Source organism: Podarcis raffonei, chromosome Z (genome assembly GCF_027172205.1).
Source record: "Podarcis raffonei isolate rPodRaf1 chromosome Z, rPodRaf1.pri, whole genome shotgun sequence".
NCBI lineage: Eukaryota > Metazoa > Chordata > Lepidosauria > Squamata > Lacertidae > Podarcis > Podarcis raffonei.
In genome coordinates this window covers 798,886-818,570 of record NC_070621.1, presented here as the reverse complement: position 1 = coordinate 818,570, position 19,685 = coordinate 798,886, and the positions used below count along the sequence as shown (strand labels likewise).

At 35.3% G+C, this 19,685-nt stretch overlaps 1 protein-coding gene across 1 annotated transcript in view; it reads left to right on the top strand.

Moving 5' to 3' along the window:
• SPTAN1 (spectrin alpha, non-erythrocytic 1) overlaps positions 1 to 19,685 on the top strand; it is a 194,926-nt gene that overhangs the window by 122,222 nt on the left and 53,019 nt on the right. The window contains 6 exon segments of the mRNA XM_053373414.1: positions 2,767 to 2,781; positions 5,652 to 5,783; positions 8,722 to 8,859; positions 13,034 to 13,138; positions 16,314 to 16,522; positions 18,105 to 18,225. Coding sequence (XP_053229389.1) covers positions 2,767 to 2,781; positions 5,652 to 5,783; positions 8,722 to 8,859; positions 13,034 to 13,138; positions 16,314 to 16,522; positions 18,105 to 18,225 — 720 coding nt within the window.

The window sequence follows — 19,685 nt, the reverse complement described above, 5'->3', positions numbered from 1 at the left end:
GATGATTATTAGGATTAGAATCCTACAAGGATCCCACCAACATCCAGGTGATCACATGGAGAACAGGATCCACTCGTGAGGGATTATTAGAGGATTATTAGGCCGTTAGGTTAGGTTATTGTTAGATTATTAGATGATTATTAGATGATTATTAGGATTAGAATCCTACAAGGATCCCTCCAACATCCAGGAGATCACATGGAGAACAGGATCCAATCGTGAGGGATTATTAGAGGATTATTAGGCGGTTATGTTAGGTTATTGTTAGATTATTAGATGATTATTAGGATTATTAGATGATTATTAGGATTAGAATCCTACAAGGATCCCACCAACATCCAGGTGATCACATGGAGAACAGGATCCAATAAGGAGGGATTATTAGATGGTTATTAGGTGGTTATTGTTAGATTATTAGATGATTATTAGATGATTATTAGATGATTATTAGGATTATTAGATGATTATTAGGATTAGAATCCTACAAGGATCCCACCAACATCCAGGTGATCACATGGGGAACAGGATCCAGTCGTGAGGGATTATTAGAGGGTTATTAGGCCGTTAGGTTAGGTTATTGTTAGATTATTAGAGGATTATTAGATGATTATTAGGATTAGAATCCTACAAGGATCCCACCAACATCCAGGTGATCACATGGAGAACAGGATCCAGTCGTGAGGGATTATTAGAGGGGTATTAGGCCGTTATCTTAGGTTAGAGTTAGATTATTAGATGATTATTAAGATTATTAGATGATTATTAGGATGATTAGAATCCTACAAGGATCCCACCAACATCCAGGTGATCACATGGAGAACAGGATCCAATAAGGAGGGATTATTAGATGGTTATTAGGTGGTTATGTTAGGTTATTGTTAGATTATTAGATGATTATTAGATGATTATTAGGATTAGAATCCTACAAGGATCCCACCAACATCCAGGAGATCACATGGAGAACAGGATCCAATCGTGAGGGATTATTAGAGGGGTATTAGGCCGTTATGTTAGGTTATTGTTAGATTATTAGATGATAATTAGGATTATTAGATGATTATTAGGATGATTAGAATCCTACAAGGATCCCACCAACATCCAGGTGATCACATGAACAGGATCCCCGGGACCCATGCACCGGAACTGGATCCCTCAGGACTGGATCTCCCTCCTCCCTTGTGTGACCCACACGGATCGGCCCAGAGGGCAGAGAACCAGCCACTGTGGGGAGATCCGCCGGCCGATCCGCTGGAGATCCACCAGGGCGGCCCAATCCTGACTCCCCTAAGGGAATTCCCCGGGATCCCGCCGGATCCCTCTCCTGCTGGATCCCTCTCCTGCCAGATCCCTTCCCCGCCAGATCCCTCTCCGCTCCCAGCCAACCAGAAAGCGGGCTCCGCTTCTCCCCGTTCCCACCAGATCCCTTTCCTGCCAGATCCCTTTCCTGCTGCATCACTCTCCCCCAGGTCCCTTTCCGCTCCCGGACAACCAGAAAGCGGGCTCTGTTTCTCCCCATTCCACCAGATCCCTTTCCTGCCAGATCCCTTTCCTGCCGCATCACTCTCCCCCTGGATCCCTCTCCGCTCCCGGCCAACCAGAAAGCAGGCTCCATTTCTCCCCATTCCTCCTGGATCCTTTTCCCACCAGAACCCTCTCCCGCCAGATCCCTCTCCACTCCCGGCCAACCAGAAAGTGGGCTCCGTTTCTCCCCATTCCCACCGTATCCCTCTCCTGCGAGATCTCTTCCCCGCCGGATCCCTTCCCGCTCCCGGCCAACCAGAAAGGGGCTCTGTTTCTCCCCATTCCACCAGATCCCTCTCCCGCCGGGTCCCTTCCCGCTCCCGGCCAACCAGAAAGCGGGCTCTGTTTCTCCCCATTCCACCAGATCCCTTTCCCGCCAGATCCCTCTCCGTTCCCGGCCAACCAGAAAGCGGGCTCTGTTTCTCCCCGTTCCCACCGGATCCCTTTCCTGCCGCATCACTCTCCCCCAGATCCCTCTCCTCTCCCGGCCAACTAGAAAGCAGGCTCCATTTCTCCCCATTCCTGCTGGATCCTTTTCCCGCCAGATCCCTCTCCCGCCAGATCCCTCTCCGCTCCCGGCCAACCAGAAAGTGGACTCCGTTTCTCCCCGTTCCCACCGGATCCCTTTCCCGCCTGATCCCATTCCTGCTGCATCACTCCCCCCAGATACCTTTCCGTTCCCGGGCAACCAGAAAGCGGGCTCTGTTTTCCCCATTCCACCGGATCCCCCGCCAGATCCCTCTCCCGCCAGATCCCTCTCCCGCCAGATCCCTCTCCACTCCTGGCCAACCAGAAAGCGGGCTCCGTTTCTCCCGTTCCCACTGGATCCCTTCCCCGCCAGATCCCTTTCCTGCCGCATCACTCTCCCCCCGGATCCCTCTCCGCTCCCGGCCAACCAGAAAGCAGGCTCCATTTCTCCTCATTCCTGCTGGATCCTTTCCCCACCAGATCCCTCTCCCGCCAGATCCCTCTCCACTCCCGGCCAACAAGAAAGCGGGCTCCGTTTCTCCCCGTTCCCACAGGATCCCCCTCCCGCCGGATCCCTTCCCGCTCCCGGCCAACCAGAAAGCGGGCTCTGTTTCTCCCCATTCCACCAGATCCCTCTCCCGCCGGATCCCTTCCCGCTCCCGGCCAACCGGAAAGCGGCCTCCGTTCCCCCCCGTCGCCGGATTGACAGGCACCGGATCCCGATCACCGGATCCTGATCTCTCTCTCTTCTTTTCTTCTTTCCCTCTCTCTTTCCAGCTTTCCAAACTCCTGGTAAGTCTCTCTGTTATTTGTGGCTTTTTGCCTTTCCATTTCTTTTCTTCTTCTTTTCTTCTTATTTCTTCTTCTTTTCTTCTTCTTATAATTTATTCTTTTCTTCTTATTTTATTCTTATTTATTCTTTTATTCTTATTCTTTTATTCTTTTATTCTTATTCTTCTTATAATTTATTCTTTGATTCTTATTCTTACTTTATTCTTATTTATTCTTTTATTCTTACTCTTTTTTTCTTCTTCTTCTTATAATTTATTCTTTGATTCTTATTTTTATTTTATTCTTATTTATTCTTTTCTCCTTCTTTTCTTCTTATTTCTTATTCTTTTATTCTTATAATTTATTCTTTTATTCTTATTCTTATTTATTCTGATTCTGATTTATTCTTTATTCATTTATTCTTCTTTTATTCTTATTTATTCTTTTATTCGTATTTTTATTTATTCTTTTATTCTTATTCCTATTATTCTTATTTATTCTGATTCTGATTTATTCTTTATTCTTTTATTCTTCTTTCTTCTTCTTTTATTCTTATTCTTCTTATAATTTATTCTTTGATTCTTATTCTTATTTTATTCTTATTTATTCTTTTATTCTTATTATTTTTTCTTCTTTTCTTCTTATTTCTTATTCTTCTTATTTTATTCTTTTATTCTTATTCTTATTTTATTCTTATTTATTCTGATTCTGATTTATTCTTTATTCTTTTATTCTTCTTTTATTCTTATTTATTCTTTTATTTTTATTTTTATTTATTATTTTATTCTTATTCCTATTATTCTTATTTATTCTGATTCTGATTTATTCTTTATTCTTTTATTCTGCTTTCTTCTTTTATTCTTATTCTTCTTATAATTTATTCTTTGATTCTTATTCTTATTTTATTCATATTTATTCTTTTATTCTTATTCTTTTATTCTTTTCTTCTTATTCTTCTTATAATTTATTCTTTCTTATTCTTATTTGATTCTTATTTATTCTTTTATTCTTCTTTTCTTCTTATTCTTTTTGTAATTTATTCTTTGATTCTTATTTGATTCTTATTTATTCTTTTATTCTTATTTTTATTTATTCTTTGATTCTTATTCCTATTATTTTTATTCTTATTTATTCTGATTCTTATTCTGATTTATTCTTTATTCTTTTCTTCTTCTTCTTCTTATTTATTATTTATTCTCATTATTTTTGATTCTTTTCTTTGATTCTTATATATTATTTTATTCTTCTTCTTATTATTTCCAATTCTTTTATTCTTATTTATCACTTATTATTTTATTCTTCTTCTTATTATTTCCAATTCTTTTATTCTTCTTCTTATTTATTTTTTCTTTTTTTATTCTTATTCTTATTTTATTCTTATTCTTTTATTCTTATTTTTATTTATTCTTTTATTCTTATTCTTATTTATTCTGATTCTGATATATTTTTAATCTTTTATTCTTCTTTTAATCTTATTATTCTTATTTATTATTTATTCTTACTATTTTTGATTCTTTTATTCTTTGTTTCTTATATATTATTTTATTTTTCTTATTATTTCCGATTCTTTTATTCTTATTATTTATTCTTTCATTCTTACTCCTATTTCTGATTCTTTTATTCTTATTTATTTATCCTTTTATTTTTATTATTACCGATTCTTTTATTCTTATTTATCATTTATTCTTTTATTCTTATTTATCATTTCTTATTTTATTCTTTTTCTTATTATTACTGATTTTTTTATTCTTATTTCTTATTTTATTTTTATTCTTATTATTACCGATTCTTTTATTCTTATTTCTTATTTCCTATTTTATTCTGATTATTTCCAATTCTTTTATTCTTATTCTTATTATTTCAGATTCTTTTATTCTTGTTTATCATTTATTCTTTTCTTCTTCTTATTTCAGATTCTTTTATTCTTATTTATTTAGTCTTTTATTCTTATTATTCCTTATTATTTTATTCTCATTTATTCTTTATTCTTTTATTCTTGTTTATCACTTATTATTTTATTCTTCTTATTTCCAATTCTTTTATTCTTATTTATTTAGTCTTTTATTCTTATTATACCTTATTATTTTCTTCTCATTTATTCTTTATTCTTTTATTCTTGTTTATCACTTATTATTTTATTATTATTCTTCTTATTTCCAATTCTTTTATTCTTATTTATCATTTATTATTTTACTATTATTTTTATTATTTCCGATTCTTTTGTTCTTATTCTTTTCTCATTTCCCCCATTTGCTCGCTCGTCCGTCTCTCTCATTTTTCGTTTTTCACCCGTCTCGTTGAATGACATCATCGCCGTCCATGTTTCATTTTTAATTGTTTCATTTTTAATTAATATTTATAGACAAGAGATCTATAAATACGTTAACCTATTTGTCTATTTATTGACCTATTCCTTCATTAAGTCATTTACTTTTAAGACTTATTTATTTATTAACCTGTTTCTTTATTAACCTGAGTTTATTAACCTTTTATTTATTAACCTGTTTTTATTAATCTATTAACCTACTTATTTATTAGCCTGTTTTTATTAATTAATCTATTAACCTACTTATTTATTAACCTTATTTATTAACTTATTTATTAACCTTATTTATTAACTTATTTATTAACCTGTTTTTATTCATTAATCTATTAACCTACTTACTTGTTAACCTGTTTATTAACCTATGTTTGTTTATTAACCTTTTATTTCTTTATCAACCTGTTTTTATTCATTAATCTATTAACCTACTTATTGGTTAACCTGTGTATTATTTATCAACTTATTTACTTTTTTTATTGACCCATTTATTATATTTTATATATATTATATTATTATTATTGTTAATAATAATATTTTGCCCAATGCACCATTTTTTTCGTATTTCCAGAGCAAGCACCAGAAACACCAGGCCTTTGAGGCAGAGCTACAAGCCAACGCCGACCGGATCCGGGGCGTCATCGACGTCGGCAACTCCCTCATCGAGCGCGGGGCCTGCGCCGGGAGCGAGGATGCCGTCAAGGTGGGTCGGTGACCTGTCATATAAAAGCCCACGGCATTTGGGAGAGAATGGTAGTTCCTGATTGGGTGTATTTGCTTCCTGGGCGGAGCTTTTGAGGTTTTCGTGTAGCCAGGCCTGTCTGCTCCTGCAATTCCTTCTCCTAGGTTTCCCCAATTTCCTAAAGCCTGTCATGTGACCTGTCATATAAAAGCCCTCGTCATTCTGAAGAGAATGACACTTCCTGTTTGGATGTATCCACTTCCTGGACGGAGCTTTGGAGGTTTTTGTGTAGCTCGGCCTACTAGTGATCCTGAATTTCCTAAAGCAGACAAGCCTGTCATGTGACCTGTCATATGAAAGCCCACGGCGTTCCGGAGAGAATGGCACCTCCTGATTGGACGTATCTGCTTTCTGGGCGGAGCTTTTGAGGTTTTTGTGTAGCTCGGCCTACAGGTTCCTTCTCGTCATGTTTCTGAATTTCTGAAAGCATACAAGCCTGTCATGTGACCTGTCATACAAAAGCCCATGTCGTTCTGAAGAGATTGGTACTTCCTGTTAGGATGTATCCACTTCCTGGGCGGAGCTATTGAGGTTTTTGTGTAGTCCGGCCTAGCCAATCCACTCATCCTAGATTCTGCTACTGTTTGTGAATTCCCCAAAGCAGGCAAGCCTGTCATGTGACCTTTCATATAAAAGCCCACGACGTTCCAAAGAGAATGGCGTCTCCTGATTGGACGTATCTGCTTCCTGGGCGGAGCTTATGGCGTTTTTATGTATCTCGGCCTACTAGTGTTCTTGAATTTCCTAAAGCGGACAAGCCTGTCATGTGACCTGTCATATAAAAGCCCTCGTCGTTCCAAAGAGAATGGCGTCTCCTGATTGGACGTATCTGCTGCCTGGGCGGAGCTTTGGAGGTTTTTTTGTAGCTAGGCCTGTGTGCTCCCATTCATCTTCATTCTAGTTTCTACTAGTGTTCTGTTCCTGAATTTCCTAAAGGAGACAAGCCTGTCAAGTGACCTTTCATATAAAAGCCCACAGCGTTCCAAAGAGAATGGCGTCTCCTGATTGGACGTATCTGCTTCCTGGGCGGAGCTTTGGAGGTTTTTGTTAGCTCGGCCTGTCTGCTCCCATTCATCTTCATTCTAGTTTCTACTAGTATTCTGTTCCTGAATTTCCTAAAGCAGACAAGCCTGTCAAGTGACCTGTCATATAAAAGCCCTCGTCGTTCCAAAGAGAATGGCGTCTCCTGATTGGACGTATCTGCTTCCTGGGCGGAGCTTTGGAGGTTTTTGTTAGCTAGGCCTGTCTGCTCCCATTCATCTTCATTCTAGTTTCTACTAGTGTTCTGTTCCTGAATTTCCCAAAGCAGACAAGCCTGTCATGTGACCTTTCATATAAAAGCCCACGGCGTTCCAAAGAGAATGGCGTCCCCTGATTGGACGTATCTGCTTCCTGGGCGGAGCTTTGGAGGTTTTTGTGTAGCTAGGCCTGTCTGCTCCCATTCATCTTCATTCTAGTTTCTACTAGTGTTCTGTTCCTGAATTTCCTAAAGCAGACAAGCCTGTCAAGTGACCTGTCATATGAAAGCCCTCGTCATTCCGAAGAGAATGGCACTTCCTGTTTGGATGTTTCTCCTTCCTGGGCGGAGCTTTATAGCTCAGCCAGGCCAGTTGGCTCCCATTCATCCATGGTGGCAAACTTCCTTCCACTAGCAATAATACTTTCAGTGGTTTGGGAACAGCCATAGGGAAGAACTTCTTCCAAGAAATGTTAGGTGCAAGATTTTCAGAAACGGAATCAAAATCTTAATTTTAAAATAGTCTGTTTTCAGAAATATAAGTCTTATTTTAAAATAAGAAACGGAATCAGAATCTTGAAATAGTGCAACGTTTTCTGAAATAGGAATCTTATTTTAAAATCAGAAACGGAATTGAAATCTTCATTTTCAAATCAGAAACAGAATTGAAATCCTAATTTTAAAATCAGAAACGGAATCAAAATCTTCATTTTAAAATCATAAACAGAACCGAAATCTTCATTTTAAAATCATAAACGGAATCGAAATCTTCATTTTAAAACCGTGCCAAATTTCCAGAAATAGAAATTGCATTTTAAAATCAGAAACTGAATCGAAATCTTCATTTTAGAATTAGAAAGGGAACCGAAATCTTCACTTTAAAATCAGAAACAGAATTGAAACCCTCATTTCAAAATCAGAAACGGAATGAAAATCCTCATTTTAAAATCAGAAACGGAATTGAAATCTTAATATCAAAACGGTGCCAAATTATCAGAAATAGAAATCTGATTTTAAGCTAGGGTTCCCAAATTCCCTAAAGCAGACAAGCCTGTCATGTGACCTGTCATATAAAAGCCCTCGTCATTCCAAAGAGAATGGCATCTCCTGATTGGACGTATTTGCTTCCTGGGCGGAGCTTTGGAGGTTTTTGTGTAGCTAGGCCTGTATGCTCCCATTCATCTTCATTCTAGTTTCTACTAGTGTTCTGTTCCTGAATTTCCTAAAGCAGACAAGCCTGTCAAGTGACCTTCATATAAAAGCCCTCGTCGTTCCAAAGAGAATGGCGTCTCCTGATTGGACGTATCTGCTTCCTGGGCGGAGCTTTGGAGGTTTTTGTTAGCTAGGCCTGTCTGCTCCCATTCATCTTCATTCTCGTTTCTACTAGTGTTCCCAAATTTCCTAAAGTGGACAAGCCTGTCATGTGACCTGTCATATGAAAGCCCTCGTCATTCCAAAGAGAATGGCACTTCCTGTCTGGACGTATCCGCTTCCTGGGCGGAGCTTTGGAGGTTTTTGTGTATCTGGCCAGTCCAAAATTCTTACCGTTATCAAAATTTTGAGGCTTCGTCTCCTGGAAAATGGCATCAAATATTTGGGTTTGATTGAATTTGATTTTGGTTCCCGAATTTCCCCCCATTCTGGTTCCTCCCTCCCCTCTAGGCCCGATTGGCCGCCCTGGCCGACCAATGGCAGTTCCTCGTTCGGAAATCGGCCGAGAAGAGTCACCGTCTGAAGGAAGCCAATAAGCAACAGAATTTCAACACCGGGATCAAGGACTTTGACTTCTGGCTTTCAGAGGTAGGGGGCGGATCCGGGGGGACATTCTATTATTATTATTATTATTATTATTATTATTATTATTACTAGTAGTAGTAGTAGTTAGGGGGCACATCCGGGGGGACATTCTATTATTTTATTTTATTTTATTTTATTTTATTTTTAGAGTCAAGTAGAAAACCATTAATATTATTATTAATTGTTGTTGTTATTATTATTAATGATAATATTTATTGAATTGATCTCGGGGTGGGAGACAATGGGCAGAATCGAGTAGATAAATATTATTATTATTATTATTATTATTATTACTACTAGTAGTTGTAGTAGGGGGCACATCTGGGCGGACATTATATTATTTTATTTTATTTTATTTTATTATTTTATTTTATCTTATTTTTAGAATCAAGTAGAAAACCATTAATATTATTATTAATTATTGTTGTTGTTATTATTATTATTATTAATGATAATATTTATTGAATTGATCTCGGGGTGGGAGACAATGGGCAGAATCGAGTAGATAAATATTATCATTATCATTATTATTATTATTATTATTATTATTAACCCCCCAGGTGGAAGCACTGCTCCAGGGGGGACATTCTATTATTATTATTAGTAGTAGTAGTAGTAGTAGTTAGGGGGCACATCCAGGGGGACATTCTCTTATTTTATTTTTATTTTATTTTTAGAATCAAGTAGAAAACCATTAATATTATTATTAATTCTTGGATGTTAAATAGTCATTGGAATGGTTATTGGAAATTTGAATAAAAATTAATTATAAAAAATATTAATTATTATTATTATTATTATTAATGATAATATTTATTGAATTGATCTCGGGGTGGGAGACAATGGGCAGAATCGAGTAGATAAATATTATCATCATCATCATCATCATCATTATTATTATTATTATTATTAACCCCCCAGGTGGAAGCGCTGCTCCGGGGGGGGACATTCTATTATTATTATTATTAGTAGTAGTAGTAGTAGTAGTTAGGGGGCACATCCCGGGGCACATTCTATTAGTAGTAGTAGTAGTTAGGGGGCACATCCGGGGGGACATTCTATTATTATTATTAGTAGTAGTAGTAGTAGTAGTTAGGGGGCACATCTGGGGGGACATTCTATTATTATTATTAGTAGTAGTAGTAGTAGTAGTTAGGGGGCACATCCGGAGGGACATTCTATTAGTAGTAGTAGTAGTAGTAGTAGTTAGGGGGCACATCCGGGGGGACATTCTATTATTATTAGTAGTAGTAGTAGTAGTTAGGGGGCACATCCGCGGGGACATTCTATTATTATTAGTAGTAGTAGTAGTAGTAGTAGTTAGGGGGCACATCCGGGGGGACATTCTATTATTATTATTAGTAGTAGTAGTAGTAGTTAGGGGGCACATCCGGGGGGACATTCTATTATTATTATTAGTAGTAGTAGTAGTAGTTAGGGGGCACATCCGGGGGGACATTCTATTATTATTATTAGTAGTAGTAGTAGTAGTTAGGGGGCACATCCGGGGGGACATTCTATTATTATTATTAGTAGTAGTAGTAGTAGTTAGGGGGCACATCCGGGGGGACATTCTATTAGTAGTAGTAGTAGTAGTAGTAGTTAGGGGGCACATCCGGGGGGACATTCTATTATTATTATTATTATTATTATTATTATTATTACTAGTAGTAGTAGTAGTTAGGGGGCACATCTGGGGGGACATTCTATTATTATTATTATTAGTAGTAGTAGTAGTAGTAGTAGTTAGGGGGCACATCCGGGGGGACATTCTATTATTATTATTATTATTATTATTATTACTAGTAGTAGTAGTAGTAGTAGTAGTTAGGGGGCACATCTGGGGGGACATTCTATTATTATTATTATTATTATTATTATTATTATTACTACTAGTAGTAGTAGTAGTTAGGGGGCACATCCGGGGGGACATTCTATTATTATTATTATTATTATTATTATTATTATTATTATTATTATTATTATTATTACTAGTAGTAGTAGTAGTAGTTAGGGGCACATCCGGGGGGACATTCTATTATTATTATTATTATTATTATTATTATTATTATTATTATTATTACTAGTAGTAGTAGTAGTAGTAGTTAGGGGGCACATCCGGAGGGACATTCTATTATTATTATTATTAGTAGTAGTAGTAGTTAGGGGGCACATCCGGGGGGGCATTCTATTAGTAGTAGTAGTAGTAGTAGTAGTTAGGGGGCACATCCGGGGGGACATTCTTTTATTATTATTAGTAGTAGTAGTAGTAGTTAGGGGGCACATCCAGGGGGACATTCTATTATTATTATTAGTAGTAGTAGTAGTAGTTAGGGGGCACATCCGGGGGGGCATTCTATTATTATTATTAGTAGTAGTAGTAGTTAGGGGGCACATCCGGGGGGACATTCTATTAGTAGTAGTAGTAGTAGTAGTAGTAGTTAGGGGGCACATCCGGGGGGGACATTCTATTAGTAGTAGTAGTAGTAGTAGTAGTTAGGGGGCACATCCGCGGGGACATTCTATTATTATTATTATTAGTAGTAGTAGTAGTTAGGGGGCACATCCGGGGGGACATTCTATTATTATTATTATTAGTAGTAGTAGTAGTAGTAGTTAGGGGGCACATCCGGGGGGACATTCTATTATTATTATTAGTAGTAGTAGTAGTAGTTAGGGGGCACATCCGGGGGGACATTCTATTATTATTATTATTAGTAGTAGTAGTAGTAGTTAGGGGGCACATCCGGGGGGACATTCTATTAGTAGTAGTAGTAGTAGTAGTAGTAGTTAGGGGGCACATCCGGGGGGACATTCTATTATTATTATTATTATTATTATTATTATTATTATTACTAGTAGTAGTAGTAGTTAGGGGGCACATCTGGGGGGACATTCTATTATTTTTATTATTTTTATTATTAGTAGTAGTAGTAGTAGTTAGGGGGCACATCCGGGGGGACATTCTATTATTATTATTATTATTATTATTATTATTATTATTATTATTATTACTACTAGTAGTAGTAGTAGTTAGGGGGCACATCTGGGGGGACATTCTATTATTATTATTATTATTATTATTACTACTACTAGTAGTAGTAGTAGTAGTTAGGGGGCACATCTGGGGGGACATTCTATTATTATTATTATTATTATTATTATTATTATTATTATTATTACTACTAGTAGTAGTAGTAGTAGTTAGGGGGCACATCCGGGGGGACATTCTATTATTATTATTATTATTATTATTATTATTATTATTATTATTATTATTACTAGTAGTAGTAGTAGTTAGGGGGCACATCTGGGGGGACATTCTATTATTTTATTTTATTTTATTTTATTTTTAGAATCAAGTAGAAAACCATTAATATTATTAATTCTTGTTGTTATTATTATTATCATTAATGATAATATTTATTGAATTGATCTCGGGGTGGGAGACAATGGGCAGAATCGAGTAGATAAATATTATTATTATTATTATTATTATTATTATTATTATTATTATTATTATTAACCCCCCAGGTGGAAGCGCTGCTCCGGGGGGGACATTCTATTATTATTAGTAGTAGTAGTAGTAGTAGTAGTAGTTAGGGGGCACATCCGGGGGGACATTCTATTATTTTATTTTATTTTTAGAATCAAGTAGAAAACCATTAATATTATTATTAATTATTGGATGTTAAATAGTCATTGGAATGGTTATTGGAAATTTGAATAAAAATTAATTATAAAAAATATTAATTATTATTATTATTATTATTAATGATAATATTTATTGAATTGATCTCGGGGTGGGAGACAATGGGCAGAATCGAGTAGATAACCATTATTATTATTATTATTATTATTATTATTAATGATAATATTTATTGAATTGATCTCGGGGTGGGAGACAATGGGCAGAATCGAGTAGATAACCATTATTATTATTATTATTATTATTATTATTATTAATGATAATATTTATTGAATTGATCTCGGGGTGGGAGACAATGGGCAGAATCGAGTAGATAACCATTATTATTATTATTATTATTATTATTATTATTAATGATATTTATTGAATTGATCTCGGGGTGGGAGACAATGGGCAGAATCGAGTAGATAACCATTATTATTATTATTATTTTTATTATTATTATTATTATTATTATTAACCCCCCAGGTGGAAGCGCTGCTCGCCTCTGAGGATTATGGGAAAGATTTGGCGTCCGTTAATAACCTTCTTAAGAAACACCAGCTGCTGGAAGCCGATATTTCGGCCCACGAGGTACAATCTTACTCTTAAAACCGTGCCTAGTTTTATTTTAAAATCAGAAACGGAATCAAAATCTTCATTGTAAAATCAGAAACGGAATCAAAATCTAAGTTTCAAACCCAGAAACGGAATCAACATCTTGATTTCAAAATCAGGAACGGAATCTTGATTTCAGAATCAGAATCGGAATAGAAAACTTGATTTCAAAATCAGAAACGGAATCAAAATCTTCACTTTCGAATCACAATCCTAAATTTAAAATCAGAAATGGAACTGAAATCTTCATTTCAAAATCAGAAATGGAATCAACATCTTGATTTCAAAATCAGAAACGGAATCAACATCTTGATTTCAAAATCAGGAACGGAAACAAAATCTTGATTTCAAAATCAGAAACGAAATCGAAGTCTTGATTTCAGAATCAGAAACTGAATCCAAATCCTAATTTTAAAATCAGAAACGGAACCAACATTTAAATTTCAGAATCAGAAACAGAATCGAAATCCTAATTCAAAATCAGAAATGGAATCGAAATCTTCATTTTAAAATCGTGCCACATTTCCAGAAATTTTAAAATCAGAAACGGAATCAAAATCTTGATTTCAAAATCAGAAATGGATTCAAAACCTTGATTTCAAAATCAGAAATGGGCCTGAAATATTGATTTCAAAATCAGAAACGGCATCGAAATATTGATTTCAAAATCAGGAACAGAATCGAAATCTTGATTTCAAAATCAGAAACGGAACCAAATTCTTGATTTCAAAATTGAAACCTTGATTTCAAAATCAGAAACGGAATCAAAATCTTGAGTTCAAAATCAGGAATGGAATCTTGATTTCAAAATCAGAAACAAAATCGAAATCTTGATTTCAAAATCAGAAAAGGAATCGAAATCTTGATTTCAAAATCAGAAACGGAATCGAAATCTTCATTTTAAAATAGTGCCACATTTCCAGAAATTTTAAAATCAGAAATGGAACCAAAATCTTCATTTAAAACCAGAAACAGAATTGAAAGCTTGATTTCAAAATCAGGAACGGAATCAAAATCTTGATTTCAAAATCAGGAACGGAATCAAAATCTTGATTTCAAAATCAGGAACAAAATCAAAATCTTGATTTCAGAATCAGAAACTGAATACAAATCCTAATTTTAAAATCAGAAACGGAACCAAAATATAAATTTCAGAATCAGAAACGGAATTGAAATCCTAATTCAAAATCAGAAACAGAATCGAAATCTTCATTTTAAAATAGTGCCACATTTCCAGAAATTTTAAAATCAGAAATGGAACCAAAATCTTCATTTAAAAACCAGAAACAGAATTGAAAGCTTGATTTCAAAATCAGAAACGGAATCAAAACCTTAATTTTAAAATCAGAAACAGATTCAAAATCTTGATTTCAAAATCAGAGACGGAATCGAAATCTTGATTTCAAAATCAGAAATGGGCCTGAAATCTTGATTTCAAAATCAGAAACGGACTCAAAATCTTGATTTCAAAATCAGGAACGGAATTGAAATCTTGATTTCAAAATCAGAAACTGACTCAAAATCTTGATTTCAAAATCAGAAAAGGAAGCCAAATCTTGATTTCAAAATCAGGAACGGACTCGAAACCTTGATTTCAAAATCAGGAACGGACTCTTGATTTCAAAATCAGGAACGGACTCGAAACCTTGATTTCAAAATCAGGAACGGACTCGAAATCTTGATTTCAAAATCAGGACCGGAATCTTGATTTCAAAATCAGGATCGGACTCGAAATCTTGATTTCAAAATCAGGAACGGAATCGAAATCTCGATTTCAAAATCAGGAGCGGGCTCGAAATCTTGATTTCAAAATCAGGAACGGAACCAAATTCTTGATTTCAAAATCGAAACCTTGATTTCAAAATCAGAAACTGACTCAAAATCTTGATTTCAAAATCAGGAACGGAATCTTGATTTCAAAATCAGGAGCGGGCTCGAAATCTTGATTTCAAAATCAGGAACGGAACCAAATTCTTGATTTCAAAATCAGGAGCGGGCTCGAAATCTTGATTTCAAAATCAGGAACGGAATCGAAATCTTGATTTCAAAATCAGGAACGGAACCGAATTCTTGATTTCAAAATCGAAACCTTGATTTCAAAATCAGAAACTGACTCAAAATCTTGATTTCAAAATCAGGAACGGAACCAAATTCTTGATTTCAAAATCAGGAGCGGGCTCGAAATCTTGATTTCAAAATCAGGAATGGAATCGAAATCTTGATTTCAAAATCAGGAACGGAACCGAATTCTTGATTTCAAAATCGAAACCTTGATTTCAAAATCAGAAACTGACTCAAAATCTTGATTTCGCAATCAGGAACGGATTCGAAATCTTGATTTCGAAATCAGAAACGGAATCGAAATCTTGATTTCAAAATCAGAAACTGAATCGAAATCTTGATTTCAAAATCAGGAACGAAATCAAAATCTTGATTTCAAAATCAGAAACGGAATCAAAAATCTTGATTTCAAAATCAGGAATGGAATCTTGATTTCAGAATCAGAATCAGAATAGAAATCTTGATTTCAAAATCAGAAACAGAATCGAAATCTTCACTTTCAAATTAGAAACGGAATCAAAATCTTCAATATCAGAAACAGAATCACAATCCTAAATTTAAAATCAGAAATGGAACTGAAATCTTCATTTCGAAATCAAAACCCTCCTTGCAGAATCGGAAACGGAATCGAAATCATTCTAAAATTGCGCCAAATTTTCAAAAATGGTGTTTTTTTTGGTAAAAATTAAATCTCGTTTTTTTAAAAAAAATAACAATAAATATTTTTTAACTTTTTGGGGGGAAATTGAATTTTTTTCAAAATTAAATGTAAAAAATTGAATTTAAAAAAAAAAAATCAATGTAAAAAATTGAATTTTTTTTAACTCTCCGCTTCCCGTCCCTCCGCAGGATCGCCTGAAGGATCTGAATGGCCAAGCCGACTAAAATTGCGCCAAATTTTTAAACTTTTTTTGGGGGGGAATTGAATTTTTTTTAAATTAAATGTAAAAAATTAAATTGAATTTTTTTAAAAATTAAATTGAATTTTTTTAAAAATTAAATGTAAAATATTAAATTGAATTTTTTTAAAAATTAAATGTAAAAAATTAAATTGAATTTTTTTAACCCTCCGCTTCCCGTCCCTCCGCAGGATCGCCTGAAGGATCTGAATGGCCAAGCCGACAGCCTGATGACCAGCAGCGCCTTTGACACCTCCCAGGTCAAGGAGAAGCGGGAGACGGTCAACGGGAGATTCCAGCGGATCACTTCCATGGCGGCCGCCCGGCGGGCCAAGCTGAACGAATCCCACCGGCTCCACCAGTTCTTCCGGGATATGGACGACGAGGAATCCTGGATCAAGTAGGTCCCTTGGGGGGGAAGACAGGAGCGGGGTGACGGGATCCCAAAGCCTTACCCGAAAAGATAAGCCTGACCCTAAAATGGATCCCAAAGCCTCACCCTACAAGATAAGCCTGACCCTAAAATGGATCCCAAAGCCTCACCCTACAAGATAGGCCTGACCCTAAAATGGATCCCAAAGCCTCACCCTACAAGATAAGCCTGACCCTAAAATGGATCCCAAAGCCTCACCCTACAAGATAAGCCTGACCCTAAAATGGATCCCAAAGCCTCACCCTACAAGATAAGCCTGACCCTAAAATGGATCCCAAAGCCTCACCCTACAAGATAAGCCTGACCCTAAAATGGATCCCAAAGCCTCACCCTACAAGATAAGCCTGACCCTAAAATGGATCCCAAAGCCTCACCCTACAAGATAAGCCTGACCCTAAAATGGATCCCAAAGCCTAACCCGACAAGATAAGCCTGACCCTAAAATGGATCCCAAAGCCTAACCCGACAAGATAAGCCTGACCCTAAAATGGATCCCAAAGCCTCACCCTACAAGATAAGCCTGACCCTAAAATGGATCCCAAAGCCTAACCCTACAGGATAAGCCTGACCCTAAAATGGATCCCAAAGCCTAACCCTGCAAGATAAGCCTGACCCTAAAATGGATCCCAAAGCCTCACCCTACAAGATAAGCCTGACCCTAAAATGGATCCCAAAGCCTCACCCTACAAGATAAGCCTGACCCTGAAATGGATCCCAAAGCCTAACCCTACAAGATAAGCCTGACCCTAAAATGGATCCCAAAGCCTAACCCTACAAGATAAGCCTGACCCTAAAATGGATCCCAAAGCCTCACCCTACAAGATAAGCCTGACCCTAAAATGGATCCCAAAGCCTCACCCTACGAGATAAGCCTGGCCCTAAAATGGATCCCAAAGCCTAACCCTACGAGATAAGCCCGACCCTAAAATGGATCCCAAAGCCTCACCCTACAAGATAAGCCTGACCCTAAAATGGATCCCAAAGCCTAACCCTACAAGATAAGCCTGACCCTAAAATGGAACCCTGACCCTTGGGAGGACGGGATCCCGATCTTTTCGTATCATAATTTCATATTATTATTATTATCATCATCATTATTAATTATTATTAGCACTGGGCATAGCTTTTCTCAAAGGCTAAGATATTATTATTATTATTATTATTATTATTATTATTATTATTATTATTATTACTACCCATCCTCTGATCCCCTTATAAAATGCTATTATTATTATTATTATTATTATTATTATTATTATTATTATTATTATTATTATTATTATTATTATGACCCATTCTCTGATCTCCTTATAAAATGCTATTATTATTAATAATAATAATAATAGTAATAATAATAGTAATAATAATAGTAATAATACCCATCCTCTGATCCCCTTATAAAATGCTATTATTATTATTATTATTATTATTATTATTATTAATACCCATCCTCTGATCCCCTTATAAAATGCTATTATTATTATTATTATTATTATTATTATTATTATTATTATTAATATTAATATTGTTATTTTCCCGATCTTCCCAGAGAGAAGAAGCTCCTCGTCAGTTCGGAGGATTACGGCCGGGATCTGACCGGCGTCCAAAACCTGCGGAAGAAACACAAGCGGCTGGAGGCCGAATTGGCCGCCCACGAACCGGCCATCCAGGTGGGTCAAAGTGGATCCCGGGATCCAGTGGATCCCACCACGGGACCCCAAATGGATCCGCTCCTCCCTCGCCGATTCCCAGGTTCCCAGTGGCGATTCCCGGCGGCGCCTGCCTTGGAGATCTGATATGGGGCGGAAGGGATCCACTTGATTCCAGATCCCTTCTGGTTTCCGGTCCTTGGGTTGGATCTGGGATCTCCCCGGGGGGATCGGGGGATCGGCTGGATTGGCAAGGGGTGGGCAGGACGGTGTTGATGGCGTCTGAAATAGGCGCCTGATAATAATAATTATTATTATTGTCGTTAATAGAATAATGACATAAGAGAATAAGGGAATAATTATTCAATTACGATTCAATAATTGAAAAATAATTGAAAATATGTATGAATCAATAACGATAATAATAAACGTTTGCGTGATTCTTTCCGTTATTATTCAACAATAATAATTCAACAATTACAATTGAATAATATTTATTTTTGAATAATAAATATTACAATTATAATATTACAAATATTACAATTATAAATAATTACAATTGAAAAATAATTGAAAAAGTGAATAATTATTCACTGAAATAGGCAGTTGACAATAATTATTAGTGAATAAGTTAATAATAATAATTGTTATTAATTATTATTAAGTTAATAATAATTGAATGAGTGAATAATTATTCAATAATCCTGATTCAGTAATTTAATAATAATTGAATAAGTGGATAATTCAATTATTCACTTTGAACAATAAGTGAATAATTGAATTATTCACTTATTCAATTATTATTAAATTACTGAATCAGGATTATTCAGTTATTGAACAATTCTTCCATTATTGAATAATAATTCAAAATTTCAATAATAATTATTCAATGATTATCAAACAATAACAAGGATCGAATCATAATTATTCCATAATCGGATAATCAAATAATGATTAAATAATTCAGCAAGATGTATGAATCAATAATAAGAAGAACAACAATAATAATAGTTTGTGTGATTTTTTCCATTATTATTCGACAATAATAATTCAACCGTTAGAATTGAATAATTGAATAATAATTAAATATTTCAGCAATATGTATGAATCAATAACGATAATAATAAACGTTTGCGTGATTTTTTCCATTATTATTCGACAATAATAATTCAACCGTTGGAATTGAATAATCGAATAATAATTAAATATTTCAGCAATATGTATGAATCAATGACGATAATAATAAACGTTTGCGTGATTTTTCCCGTTATTATTCAACAATAATAATTCAACAATTACAGTTGAATAATATATATTTTTGAATAATAAATATTACAATTATAATGTTACAAATATTACAATTATGAATAATTACAATTGAAAAATAATTGAAAAAGTGAATAATTATTCACTGACCATAATTATTAGTGAATAAGTTAATAATAATAATTGTTATTAATTATTATTAAGTTAATAATAAT